The sequence below is a fragment of the Alosa sapidissima genome, chromosome 1 (assembly GCF_018492685.1).
Source record: "Alosa sapidissima isolate fAloSap1 chromosome 1, fAloSap1.pri, whole genome shotgun sequence".
Taxonomy (NCBI): domain Eukaryota; kingdom Metazoa; phylum Chordata; class Actinopteri; order Clupeiformes; family Clupeidae; genus Alosa; species Alosa sapidissima.
Window position 1 is genome coordinate 27455247 of NC_055957.1, and position 13814 is coordinate 27469060.

The following is a 13814-nucleotide window of genomic DNA, read 5'->3' on the forward strand; positions in this document are numbered from 1 at the left end:
GGGAAAACATTATTCGGGACACAACTACGTACTTCCGAGTGGGACGAAATTACACGTCAGATGAATGAGAATCGTTGCTGGGCTCGATTTGTGTAAATCAATTTCAAGTTTTATTTTCAAGTTGTGCACGACGTGCATGTTCAGAGATATAAAGTAAAAATGTCCAACTCTGTAATCTCCGTCATATCTCGGTTCTTGGAGGAATACACGACCAGTACGTCGAACAAGCTGAAACTGGTCGATGCTTACCTGCTGTACATCTTGCTAACTGGAGCGTTGCAGTTCTTGTACTGTTTGTTGGTTGGCACGTTCCCATTCAACAGTTTTTTGTCCGGCTTCATCTCGTGTGTCGGTTCCTTCATTCTTGGAGGTAGGCTACTCGGGATAGTTACAGTAGTTAGTGTTGTGTTTAACTGTATTTAGTTTTGATGGCGGTTTCCGGATAATCTGGCAGTGGCAAGCCATTTGAACGACGGTGAACGAGGTTCCACCGATAAGTTAGGCTACATTAAACACATTTTAGGTCTGTATGGTTTTATTTCAGGGAGCCCAAAATCTCCGATTGGTTGCAAGTGGCATAGTAGTTGATGAATTACCTAAACATAAACCATTCTATCAAGTATACGTAAATTGTCATGCTCCTAAATTCAATGTATTGGGGAGGGGTCTGTGTACTCTGCAGGTTACAGAACCTGGACCTCTATCACCATTCACACACTTGTCTCTGTCCTGTCTCCAGTTTGCCTCCGTATCCAGATCAATCCTCAGAATAAAGGCGACTTCCTGACGGTGTCCCCCGAGCGAGCATTCGCTGACTTCCTGTTCGCTCACACAGTCCTACATCTGGTAGTGATGAACTTCATTGGATGAATTGGTTCTGTACGGTTGACCTCAGCTGGTATGTATTGCCGTAAAATACGAGACACCAAAACCATGCTAAACCTGGGCAATTGAAAATAACACAATGTAGGCCTAATCCATAAAATACTAACACTAATTGTATCATTACATTATAACGGATTATCACCCGCATAAAGTCTTCCCAATATGTAACACCTCTCCTGATACACTGTCTCACTATCCTGTTGATGACATTCAACGCCCCTCCTAACCTTTGCCCTCCATATGTCACAGAACTCCTACAGACTTATACACCCTCCTGTTCATTACCTTCATCTACAGCTGGATTATTGACAGTGCCAAACATTGCTCACCACAATGGGAGCTAAGGCCTTTATGCTGCAGCCAAACTGTTGAACTCACTCCCCTCACACATCCGTGCTCTCGACTCCATCTCACCATACAAAACGGCTCTTAAAACCCACCTTTTAAAGATCGCTTATGGACTTTCACTACCACTATGTTTTTTTTTTTATTTGTGTGCTGATCATTATTGTTTTTGACCTTGGGTGCTTTGAAAGGCGCTGTGTAGCAAATAGCATTTATTATTATTATTATTATTATTATTATTATTATTATTATTATTGGGGGCCAAGCAGCGAAGCTGCGAAGGCACCCATTGAGTTACTAGCTTTTCCTATTATTATACTTCCGCCATTGGAGTCTATGGCAGCCCATAGAACGCCTGGCTAAAAAGTGCAGATTTTTTGACAAAGTTTCGGGACACTCCACTGACCACACTCATTTATGGACCTCTAAACCCAGCCCTCTAGCGCCACCAACAGGTCAAAATCTGGCCGAAAATTGAACCGCTGGGTCTGATTCAGCACTGTCCCATGATCACTTTCACCAATTTCCAGAACTCTATGCCCAACACTCTAGCGCCACCAATGGGTCTAACCTGGATTGCATTCACGCATGTGACCATTGAATGGTGTGTCTGATTTTCACATATCAGGCACAGTTGGAATCCCTGGACCGACCTAAGTTCAATGACCCCTATTACGTCACTTTCCGCCATATTGGACCTCCGCCATATTGAATTTAGTCCAAACTCTACGAAAAGTTTCAGCGGTCAGAAATTTCATCCGATTTTCACGGAACTTGGCGGAGATGATCTTCTGCCCGAGCCGCACAAAAGATACTTGTCAGATTTTTCAATTTCATTTTTGTTTGCCCATGACTGCCAATCAAATATATATGGCGATGAAGCCGCCAAACAGGAAGTGGACTAACATCTCCGTGGTACTTTGAGTTAACATAACAAAACTCTATACCATTAGTCATGACACCGTCCCAATCACTCACAGCAATTTTTATGCATATACATTGAACACTCTAGCGCCACCACCAGTTCAATGCTGGACATGCGTTCATGCGCATGATCCTTGACTCTTTTGTCTGATTTTCACAACTGAGGTAGCGTCTGAATCCTTGGACCATCCCGAGTTCATCGACCCCTATCCCGTCACTTTCCGCTATATTGGACTTGGACCTCCGCCATATTGGATTTAATACAAACTCTATGAAAAGTTTCAGCGGTTACAAATTTCATCCGATTTTCAAGGAACTTGGCGGAGATGATCTTCTGACCAAGCCACACAAGCGATACTTTTATTTCAAGTTTATTTGCCCATGACCCCCAATCACACATGGCTATGATGCTGCCTAACAGGAAGTGGGCTAACATCCAAACTTGATATAGAGACTTGGTACCTGATTGTGGGGACACACTAGGAAATTGGCATCATTTGGCCTCTATAGAGGGCGCTGCAATACAGGAAGTGAGCTTGTATCTCAGCAACGCTTTGATGTACAAAGTCCAAACTTGGTATAAGGACCTGTTACCATATTGTGATGACGCACTAGGAAATTGGCATCATTTGGCCTCTATAGGAGGCGCTGCAATACGGGAAGTGAACTCGTATCTCAGCAACGCTTTGATGTATGAAGTCCAAACTTAATATAGAGACAAAGTAGCTGATTGTGAGGACATGCAAGGAAATTGGTCTCATTTGGCCTCTAGGGGTGCTGTAATAGACAAATTGAGCTCACATCTCAGCAACTCTTTGGTGTATGAAGTCCAGGGACATGGTAGCTGATTGTGAGAACGCACAAGCACATTGGTGTAATTTTCGCCTCTAGGGGCACTATAACAAAGTAAATGAGCTTATTTCTCAGCCATTCTTTATCCAATTGCAATCAAACTGGCTGTGAGTGCTTGCTCATGCCATGGCAACGCCATTCCTGCTATAGCGCACTGCTTGGCCCCCACATTGCTGCTTGCAGCTATATTTATTATTATTAGTTCATAAAGACATATTGGCGCATGGCCTAAACACGTAGGCCTGTTAGCATGAATCTTGACCAGAAATTGCACAAAACTGAACGGAAAGAATGCAAGTAAAAGAAATTAAGATGGTAAACCAATATCACACTGCATGGCTTAAAGTGTTCAGGCACTATGCCTGAATTCAGGAGTGGTCTGGTACGTTTAAGATTTGAAAATAGGCAATTAGACTACAGTATATATGACGTCCTCATAAATGTCTGATAACTTCAGGCACAGAGATTTTCCTTGCTTTAAGCCCTGACACTGATATGCAGTATCTTTGATGGAATTTCCCCATCTACATTAATGGGAGATCTGTTAAAAGCTTGCATAATATTTCTGATTTATATATCAAAATGGGAATTAGGATGTCTTGTAAGTGCTTCTTTACATTTCAAGTCAAATGTAATACAATATCTAGCCTATTGCTGTAGCTGAAAGGCTGCATAGAGCTGTGTGCAGAATTTTGTAGAACTGTCTAGTCAAATTAGGATGACCTCACTGTTGTATGTTGTAAGGAATTCATTTCTCCCGCAAAAACCACCACTACAATCCAATCCAAGCCTACAGAGACCAGAGGGGTATTTCACAAAACCTAGATAAGGGATTAAGCTGGGATTTTTAGGTTATCCTGAATGAATTTAGCCTTGACTTGGTTTCACAAAAGAGATGGCACATAAGTTACCATGGGGATTTATTCTCTGCACCTAGCCTGGTCCCGACCAGGCTAACAGCCAAGCTAAGTTAATTCTAATGGTAATTATGTCGTGTTATTGGTTCAGCTAGCTGTCATTCACATCAGACCTCCGTGCTAATTTTTAAGGAGCTTTATTCCATTTATAAACTATTTGCTAAATGTATTTGCTCGCAAAACAAAACAGATTCTCTGCCTACTACCATATGGTTATTATTTTAATTGTGATAGCCTTATAATTATTAACATAGGCCTAGGTACTCATTGTTTGCTTATTTTATTAGTAGACGTTTGATGAATAGCCTACTGTAGTTGATTGGAAGTGGAGGGGCAAGTTTTCGAAGGTATTTTCAACTATATATAAAGGTATATCATACTATGTACATCTTTGCAGTGGCAAGCGCTTTCTTAATGACGTTGTGTGCCGAGACAAGGAAGCACTCACATGTGGGTGCATACGTAAATTTGCACTCAGTTGGTCTACCACGCCTACTCCTGCTGTTTTTCAGAAATAGCCATGATTCCCCATTCCAAAAAGGACTGGGATTCACGGATTGGGATAAATGCAGAGACCAAATTTCCCTCACAATATCTTATACTTATATTCAAGTCCCTGGTCAGAAAATGAAGAATTTGATTATAGAACCCATTAACAGTGCAAATGATTTACAGCACACATGAAAAAGAATACTTTAAATTTTTCACCTTAATATAACCTTTACGAAGCCAATTTGATGGTAAAGAACTTCTAGTAGGCGAATCGCATAGCTATACAGCATAACGAGTCGCTATCGGAAAAAAAGCAGTGCAACTTCAAGAACGGCCTAACAAATGTCGTGAGAATTGTAAAACATTACCTTGTCAGTAGCTATAGCTCTTTGGAGATCGTTTTTGCCTGTTGTTACTCCTTCAGCTTCACAACAAAAGCATTCTCATTGTGTGCAAGAGGGACAAGTTACAAGAAGTTTGCTATTTACAACAACAGTGTAACAGCAGAGTAAGTATTCTAGAAAATGTGCTTAATTTGGTATGTTTGTTGCAGATCAGATGCCTCCACTCTACAGCCTTACCGGAAAATCATCAGAAACATGGGAACATGGCTTTGTGACAACAGCATGAAAACATGGAATTGTGGAATTGCAATGGCCAGTGGAAACAACCACTCTGATCTTAGCCTGATTGGAAGAAATAACAGCTGATAGAATTTTGCACAACCAACGATGTTGCAGTTTGCATGTTTTTGTTTGTTTTCTTCTTTGTTTTGTGTCTACTTTTTATAACATGTTTCCTATGTGTTGGCACTGAAATAAAGTGAGTCAACTAAAGTCTAGTTAGTCCTGGTTTTCCCTTTTTACCCTGACTGCAGCCTGCTTTAGTCAGGGTATTGACGGTTGATTTGTGATAGCAGTCAATCTTTATTTTTGTATAGTACCTTCCTTACAGAGTAACAATGCAAGGTGTTTCACAATAATGCACAAGACAGCATAAAAACAATGAGACATGGCAAAAAATAGAAGGACTAGTAAGACAAGCAGAGTGGGAAGATTAAGACGATGGTTCTTAAAACCCCTAAAAAAAGTCTTAAACCCTTAACATGCATACATACAGTACTACATACAGCCTTGGAATCAACTCTCATTTGTGCAACTAGGTCCTAGACTTCCTGACCAACAGACCACAAATAGTGTGCATGGGTAAGCACCTCTCCTCCATAACACTGAGCACTGGGGCCCCCCAGGGTTGTGTTCTGAGCCCACTCACTGTAAACCTCCAACTGTAAACCTCCAACCTGTAAACCTGATTCCAACATCATAATCAAGTTTGCAGATGACACCATCGTGATTGGAGTTTAAGCAACAACAACGAGGAGGCCTACAGGAGGGAGGTGGAAAACCTACTGGAATGGAGCCAAAACAACAGTCTGGTTCTCAACCCTAGGAAAACGAAAGAAATTATTCTGGACTTCAGGAGGCATAGAAAAGATGGTCACCGTCCCATCAGCATCAACAATGAGGTGGTCGAGATGGTTTAGACCTTTAAGTACCTGGGAGTACAACTCAACTGTGACCTGACATGGTCTACCAACACCAAAACGATGGCAAATAAGGGGCTCCAGAGAATGTACTTCCTAAGGTGCCTGAGGCAGGCCCATCTCCCGCAACAGCTGCTAATCAACTTCTACAGATGTACCATTGAGTGTATCACATACTGCATCACCACTTGGTATCCTGGCTGCACCGTGGACAACAGGAAGGCCCTATAACCCATCATCACTACAGCACAGAAAATCATCGGAACACAGCTCTCATCACTGGAGGAAATTCACAGAACCTGCTGTAGCAAGAATGTCCTAAGCATTTACAAGGATCCAACCCATCCTGGACACTGCCTCTTCACCCTCCTGCCATCTGGCAGGCGCTACAGAGCACGCACCAGTAGGCTTTTGAACACTTTTTATCCTCATGGCATTGCACTGATGAACACACTCCACCTCCTCTGCCCCCCACCACCCCAACCTGTGTGCTAGTGTAAACACATTAGTCGCATTAATCATCTACATACATGAAAATGGTAAAACAAATACAAATAAATAGATACAGTAATACAAATGAGAAATGACAAAAAAAGAAAAGAAGATAAAAGGTTAGGAAGATGCTGGATTAAAATATTGTTTTCTGATTTTGTTTGAATGTATTCCATGACTGCAAATCCTTACCATGTGTGAAAGTTTATTCCAAAGGCAAGGGTCACAGGCACTCAAACTAAAAGCACTTATGAACATATCCCAGTCCAAATCCATGCACAACATTGTTCATCAGCATCATGGCACTGAAAGGGTTACAGGCGTCCTCCACATCTGGAGGCCACATCTGGTCACGTGAGTTGGGAGAAATGAAAGCAAATGTGAAGGATGTCCTGGTTCTCAGAGCAGCGAAGGACTTGGGAAACCCGCTGTGCGGAATGTGTGTCCTGGGGAAGGAAAACATGATGCCTCTCCTTTTCTCTTGTCTTTTTGTCCTCTTGCAGCTGTCCGGTAAGTGCTTTCAGTAGATGTAAGCAGTAAAATGTAAGTGACTATTTGCACTCCAACTTTTTGTGATTTGAGTTGGACATGGGTTTAGTTCTACTGATATGTTGATTGTTGTTGCTGATATCTGCATCTGAGCGGAAAATAATGGTTCTCTCCTTACATCTGGATGAATTGGGTGTTAGTCATCACACAATCAATTACAAATCAGTGTTTTTAAACAAATCCCAAAAGGTATAAACATTAGTATTGTTTGTTTAAACTATGACGTTCTCTCACTGACTTTTCCAAGTTATGGTCTAGTTCAATTCCAATCATCTATTTGTTGCTTAATTCTTCTGTTGAGCACAAGTCAAAGCAAATAGTGTCATAGTAAGGTCTGTCTCAAGGATCAATGTGAAGCCAAGGTCAGTGTTAACACTCTCATACTAGAAAACAAACAGGGCAGTGAAATGGACACAGAATGTACTGTAGATGTGTGCTGCCAATATATTAGAGAGTAAAGCTTGCCTGGACATTGCTCCCTTAACACTGTGTTCTCCTTTTGGTGCCTCATATTGAGCAACGTTTGCAAAATTAGATGTGCGGAACAGTTAAAGAGAACTGAAAGTCATTTTAAGAAAAATCAAAACAGTAAGTACTAGATAGATGGCACATTTATAATATACACTTATTGGACAAAAGAATTGGGACACTCAATTCATCAATCACTCGATTCATGTGTTTCATAGAAGTTCCCCTATAGGTGTAATGGCCCAATGCATTTGTCGATATATTGTATTTCACTTCCCCATTCCCTTCAACCACATTGGTCAATGCCCATGAAAAATGTGAATGACTTGATAGTGAATGACTTTTGTGTCCTGGTAGGGAACCTGGCTTTAGTGGTGACCCCTGGTGATGTGGCTGTGTTGGAGGGCCGCTCGGTGACCGTCCCCTGCCACTATGACCCCCAATACATCCACCACGTCAAGTACTGGTGCCAGGGCAGGATGAAGGACTTCTGCACGACCCTGGCACGCTCTCATGAAACGGGAGACGCACCGACGGCAGAGAACAGGGTGTCCATTTTTGACGACCCGACCCAGCTGGTGTTCACGGTGACCATGATGGACCTGACGGAAGGGGACTCGGGCTGGTACTGGTGTGGAGTGGAGGTGCGGGGGATGTGGCACGCCGATGACGCCGCCGCCCTGCACATCAGCGTCGTACATGGTGAGACTCGTACTCGGGGAGACTGCAAAGGACATGAGGAGAGCTGATCCACGCTCCAGACCTGGCCCATGTCTATGCCAAATTTACGACACACTGCAGAATATCAACAAAGCCACTTGGTGGCGTGTGGCAAGGTTATGGCACGGTGGCTGATGTGATGAATAAGTATATAACTGTCAAACATAACTGGATTGCTGTGCTCAAGACACAGACCTCTTAAGTCCTATGAAATATCAGGTGAAAGAGGGGCAGGTCAGGCACATCACAGGCTAGCAGTAGAACCTGTATCATGTTGCAGTGATCTGGCCTTGTCAGATATTTAATCTAGAGGACCATAAGCAAAACAAACAGCTATGATAAGCAAAGCTGTTTAGGCATTTTTGTGCATAGTGATATGCACATTTTACTGTCCATTTTTCTGGAGTACAATGTTATTAGGCAAAGCCGTGGGACTGTACGTTATTTATTTATGTGTTCTATACTTTATTGCGTAGGTATGTCAGTTTTGAACAGCAGGGTGCACGGAGAGGAAGGAGACAGCATCGATGTTCGCTGCCAATACAGTCTCCGTCACAGGTACAAGTCATATTCAACTTACCTACATGAGAAAGGATCAACGTTATAAAAATGAGACATGCAATACTTATCTAAGACATCTACAGATAAACTTTTGGCAAGTTAACCTCTGGATCTCTTTGCTTTACACTGAATTTTGGTCTGAGTTTGCGTTGGTACACTTGTGTCTGTTTTAGGGAGAGTGAGAAGAGGTGGTGCAGGAGTGGGGACTGGGGATCTTGCGTAAAGACAGACTCCAATGGAACCTTCCGGAATGAGGCCGTGGAGATCCAAGACGACCAATGGGAAACCTTCACTGTGACCCTGAAGAACGCACAGCGGAGGGACACTGGCTGGTACTGGTGTGCCTCCGGGGAACAGCAGGTGGCTGTCCATGTGAATGTCACTCCACGTGCCACAAGTACGTAACACACACACACACACACACACACACACACACACACTGCTACAAGATGCTGTTTTGCATTTTTTCTTTAAGCACAGACACACTGTCCATAGTGACAGACCCAACCACCCTGAAGTGCTGAAGTGCTGTCTCTTATCCCAGCTGCAACATGCACAACAAAGACACCACACACACATCCACACACACACACCGTTTACCAGTGTCACACACGGTCTTTACCTTCAGCCACTCTGTTCATGGGGACACTAAGGAGAAGTCTCAGATGCACCACTCCATACACACAAACTGTTTCATGTCTTTTCCCATAGCTACGCCGTCTTTGGTGACAGACCTGACTACCCTGGTCACTGACGTCATGGAGAGCTCTGATCCTACCACGTGCACTGAAGCAGTTGCACCACCTGCAAGAGGATTTGTCCAGCAACCGTAAACATTTTTTCTTTAATTTATCCTTTATCCTTTATTCACTTCCTGTCTTGGCCCTTCATGAGTATAGTCCATGGGGTGAGAAAAAGCAATTGTTGGCCACAGCATTCCTTGGCTACAGCAGACAGAAAAATAATTCCTGCCGAACCGAGATATTCATAGATTGGTGAATCTGCAGTGAACCTCTGACTCTCTTTCAGTCACAACGCTTGGATGCCTCCACTGGTCATTTGTCTGGCCCTCCTGCTGTTGCTGATGGGGATTCTGGCCACACAGAAACTATGGAGATATTACAGTGAGCATCACTCTCTTCCTGATTTATTTTAGAGAAAGAAATAGATGTGTGTCCCATGTGAAATGCTTCCGTGGAGTCATGCAATTACATCTTGGTCTGCACTATGCACGGACTGAAAAAAAATCTTGCTAACATGCTAACTGGCATCTTTTGACATTATGGTTTGGCATTGTTTGGCATCGTGCCATGAAAGCATTTTTTTTATATTGGATGGCCCATGCTGGACCAGATAGTTTATAGAGTACAGCTAGTTAAGAATGACACCTATCCTTCACATGACCATAAACCATCAGAGTGAGTTTGATGATGATGCTAAAACTAGTTCCCTATAAAATCACACCTACAAAAGTGGTACAATCCTGAATATTGTTGCATTAATGTTTAATATCGTTGATGTTATCCTCTCTCCTCGTGTTATCAGAGAGGAGCCGAGCCGCCAAAGAGCTAGAGGAGCTGGAGTCCAGGCTCACGGTCAGTAGGATGTCATGATCTGGTGCCGCGTGTGCCGTGGTGTTCAGTGGTCTTTGTTCAGAGCTCATTTTCTATGACCCTTCCGTTCCCCACAGGTCTGTCCTGTGAGAGAGGCGGACTGGAAGAACACCACCATCGTCTTCCTGAACACCTCCACACAGCAGCTACAGGTGCTGGGGAAGGACAAACACAACTTCTGAGCATGGTACCATGTTTACTCAGGCCTTCACTCTTCTGAGCATGGTACCATGTTTACTCAGGCCTTCACTCAGAGAACTGAGATGCTGGACACTCCTCCTGGTTTTTATCCATATGCTGTGCAGGACAAATATTGTAATAGCACTAATGATAGCACTAATATTAGTGCACTCTGTACAACTTGGATACCATTTAGCCTGGGTGCCTTCATTAACTACCAGAATCTTCTACATGTACCTGTGTGTGTGTGTGTGTGTGTGTGTGTGTGTGTGTGTGTGTGTGTGTGTGTGTGTGTGTGTGTATGAATGTGTGTGTGTGTGTGAGTGATTGTATTTTTGCATGTGTTTATAATGGATTTCTACTGTATAATGTAGGCATATTCTCTGAAATCAAACATGACATATCAGATAGTGGACTGTCTACATTTCACTACTGGACAGTATCCATTCCAGGCTCAGATCTTACTACATGTTACTACAACAGTATTGTTGTAACCATACAATCTTGATCATACTTGATTGTACTGGAATAACGGTCGCTCTGCTTATGACTGTGCTTAGGGTGGTGAATGTAAATATAACAACATAAATTCATGTGTCACTGAAGATTCTTTAAGTGCCTTTTAAAATCAGCTTTGTATAAACGTCTCATATACGCTACTTTGCTTATCTCTTCTCTTAACTTAGAAGCTGTTGAACAAAGACTTTTCCAGCATTCACTAACAATAAACAATACTAAAAAACACTGTCTTGTGTAAAATGATCAATGTTGTATCATTTTAACATGATGAACTAGTCACAACTTTACATGATAGTCACCACCAGAAAGCCTATTGCACTATGTAATGTTTTTACCATATATAGGATCATGGTCTTTTTCATCAGTTTGAGATGAGTTGGGTACTCTCTTAGTGCTCAGTGTAAACCAGTATGTTGAATATTGAGTAAATGCAATGTATAATGAACATTGACAAATACTGAACTCCTACATTTTGTAACTTTAAGTAATCCGTCTCTGTCGGTCCAATAAAGAATAAAACTGGGATGGAGGATAAAAATTGTAATATATAAAGCTTTCACAACATTTTGAATATGTTCATTTCACATTGTTTTGGGCTGAAGGCCTACATTGTTGCACTAGAACTGTAATTGTGGTGACAAATAATATTTTGCCAAATGTGTCGATAATTGCAAGAAGATGAAACAATAAATTTTTTGGTGAAAGTGGGTTGATCTATGACTGTAATCAATTAACTAACTTTTTGATGCCACCAGAAAGTTTTCACACTTGCAGGGTTACAAGAGATAAGTCATATTTTATACAGATTTGAACTTAGTTGACTTTTCTTGAACATCATGCAAGTTGTTTTGACTCATTCAGGTGCATTCAGATTAGCCTAGAATATTCAGGTGATACTGCAATTAAGAATAGACTCATTCAGTTAAAATGTGTCATAGCTTCGTCTAGGCTGCTAAAGTTTTTAAATAAAAAAATGCAAAAAATAAATACTGTAGTTGTTGTAATTTATTCATCTCTGATCAATTCCATGAGATAGAATGGCAGAGCTATGTAATACTATTAGACATGGAGCATATCTGCCAGTGAAGCTCTAGATTCTTGCTCTGGTGTCATTCCATAGGTGGTGACAAATGAGTAGTCATGAGCTAAATTGATGTGCCTACTTCTTTGCAACTGTTAATCCGCAAAAACTGCTTTTGGTCTACCTGAACTGAACTGGAGGTGGCCCCTGTGGGCAAAACTCTTACGGGTGTGAAAAGCTGAGGGCCTACAAGCATGTCAAGTTTCATTTGTACAGGTGCACTGTTCCGGGTATCGACTCCTGAAAATTTCTAACAAACCAAAATAGTCTGGTAGAACCCCAGGATAGGTGTGACATAAGGTACGAATGCAATTGTTTTGCATAAATTGATAGTTTAGGGGGTGTAGACTCAGAATCTGACGGGTGCCAGAGCATGCCCTTGAGCATTTTTTTAAATGACATAATCTGCCATGCCTCCTTTTTTGACCATAAAAAATAACTAGATGCACATTACTGCATAAACCCATCATGTATGGTATCAAATTAAAACTCTTCTCAAACAGAAATCAACAATGTCAATACAAAATGCTAAAAATGATTTCAAGTCCCTCCAGAGAACACAATATCTGTAAAGTCCGATAAGGTCACACCGCTGAAATGGTTGGCAGAGCAACAAATTGTCTTAACAATTAATCAAATAGACAAAGTTACAAGGAACAAAGTAGTACTTTCTCACAGATTCTGAAAGCAACTATATACAGAACATGTTGCCAGGTTGACCTTGTACACATCACAAACATCAAATGTCTCCTCCGAAAAACATTCACTCAATCAGACATTTCTCCCTCTGTCATCAGTATCCTCCACTGAAAGTGTAGCCATCTTTAAATTTTTATTTGCACCAACTTCACCACTACTACTGCAATGGCAGTAGGTGGTGCATGGTAGTCCATCTGACTGACAGCAGCAAGAGGCCATGGAGCATGCTGGTATTGCCTTGCATCCACAAGCAACAAGCTGTAGACCTGTTTTGGGTGCAATATCAGTGTTGCCATGAACAGGCACAATAATCCCATCCTCTATCTTCCAGCCAAACAGGGATACATCATCAGTACACACAGGAGGTTTTTTTTTTGTTGCTCTCCACAGAAAGACTTGCAGTCATGCATGCTTGATGTGTTCCGCTGCATATTCTCTTGTTGGAGGAAGACTCTTTATTTTAGGAGGGTCTCTTTTCTTGGTGAATGTATGCAAGTAACTGAGGCTTTCAACAGTCTTTCCATAATAGAGGCAAGAAAGGAAATCCATTCCTGCCTTCATGCTCATCAGCTTCTACAGTACATCTCTACAATTCTTCAAATCAAGTGTGGTTGAAGAGCACTGCTCTAACATGCCCACAATCTTCAAATCTAGGATGTGTGTGCTTTGACTGCACTCTCACAAAAGAAAACAATAACAGGAAAAATCATTTAAAATGACTGTGTATTTGTAATTGTAATTACTGAAACTACTCCCACTGCCATTAAACCACCACCACTAGCCTGAACCATTATTACAAGGCAGGACAAATCCATGTGTTCATGTCGTTTATGCCAAATTCTATTCTTACCATCCTAATGTCTAAGCACAAATCGAGACTTATCAGACCAAGCAACATTTTTTCAATCGTCTGTTGTCCAATTTTCATGAGCCCTTATGAATTGTAATTTCCTTTTCTTGGCTGTCAGGAGTGG

At 41.8% G+C, this 13814-nt stretch overlaps 2 protein-coding genes across 3 annotated transcripts; both read left to right on the plus strand.

Annotated features, from left to right (window-relative positions):
• Positions 1–9: 9 nt before the first annotated feature.
• On the plus strand, positions 10–5251 carry dad1 (defender against cell death 1). Of its 2 annotated transcripts, none has more exons than XM_042069661.1 (3): positions 10–370; positions 740–898; positions 4974–5251. In XM_042069661.1, exons 1-2 carry the CDS (start codon positions 160–162, stop codon positions 868–870), a joined length of 342 nt encoding a protein of 113 aa, XP_041925595.1. In that variant the 5' UTR covers positions 10–159; the 3' UTR covers positions 871–898; positions 4974–5251. The 2 variants fall into 2 exon arrangements, with proteins under 2 accessions (XP_041925595.1, XP_041925508.1); XM_042069574.1 differs by having other exon boundaries at positions 13–370; positions 4969–5251.
• A 1573-nt stretch (positions 5252–6824) lies between these two features.
• Positions 6825–11767, plus strand: pigr (polymeric immunoglobulin receptor). The gene is made up of 8 exons (XM_042069068.1): positions 6825–6960; positions 7825–8169; positions 8664–8745; positions 8922–9145; positions 9460–9577; positions 9778–9872; positions 10294–10343; positions 10439–11767. The coding sequence occupies exons 1-8, from the start codon at positions 6888–6890 to the stop codon at positions 10541–10543; spliced, it is 1092 nt and encodes a 363-aa protein (XP_041925002.1). The 5' UTR covers positions 6825–6887; the 3' UTR covers positions 10544–11767.
• The last annotated feature ends 2047 nt before the right edge of the window (positions 11768–13814 follow it).

Coding starts and splice junctions, on each gene's coding strand:
- dad1 (XM_042069661.1), top strand. CDS start 160: ATGTCCAACTCTGTAATCTCCGTCATATCTCGGTTCTTGGAGGAATAC. Junction 371..739: donor CGGTTCCTTCATTCTTGGAG/GTAGGCTACTCG, acceptor TCCTGTCTCCAG/TTTGCCTCCGTATCCAGATC.
- pigr (XM_042069068.1), top strand. CDS start 6,888: ATGTGTGTCCTGGGGAAGGAAAACATGATGCCTCTCCTTTTCTCTTGT. Junction 8,746..8,921: donor CAATACAGTCTCCGTCACAG/GTACAAGTCATA, acceptor TGTCTGTTTTAG/GGAGAGTGAGAAGAGGTGGT. Junction 9,146..9,459: donor TGTCACTCCACGTGCCACAA/GTACGTAACACA, acceptor CTTTTCCCATAG/CTACGCCGTCTTTGGTGACA.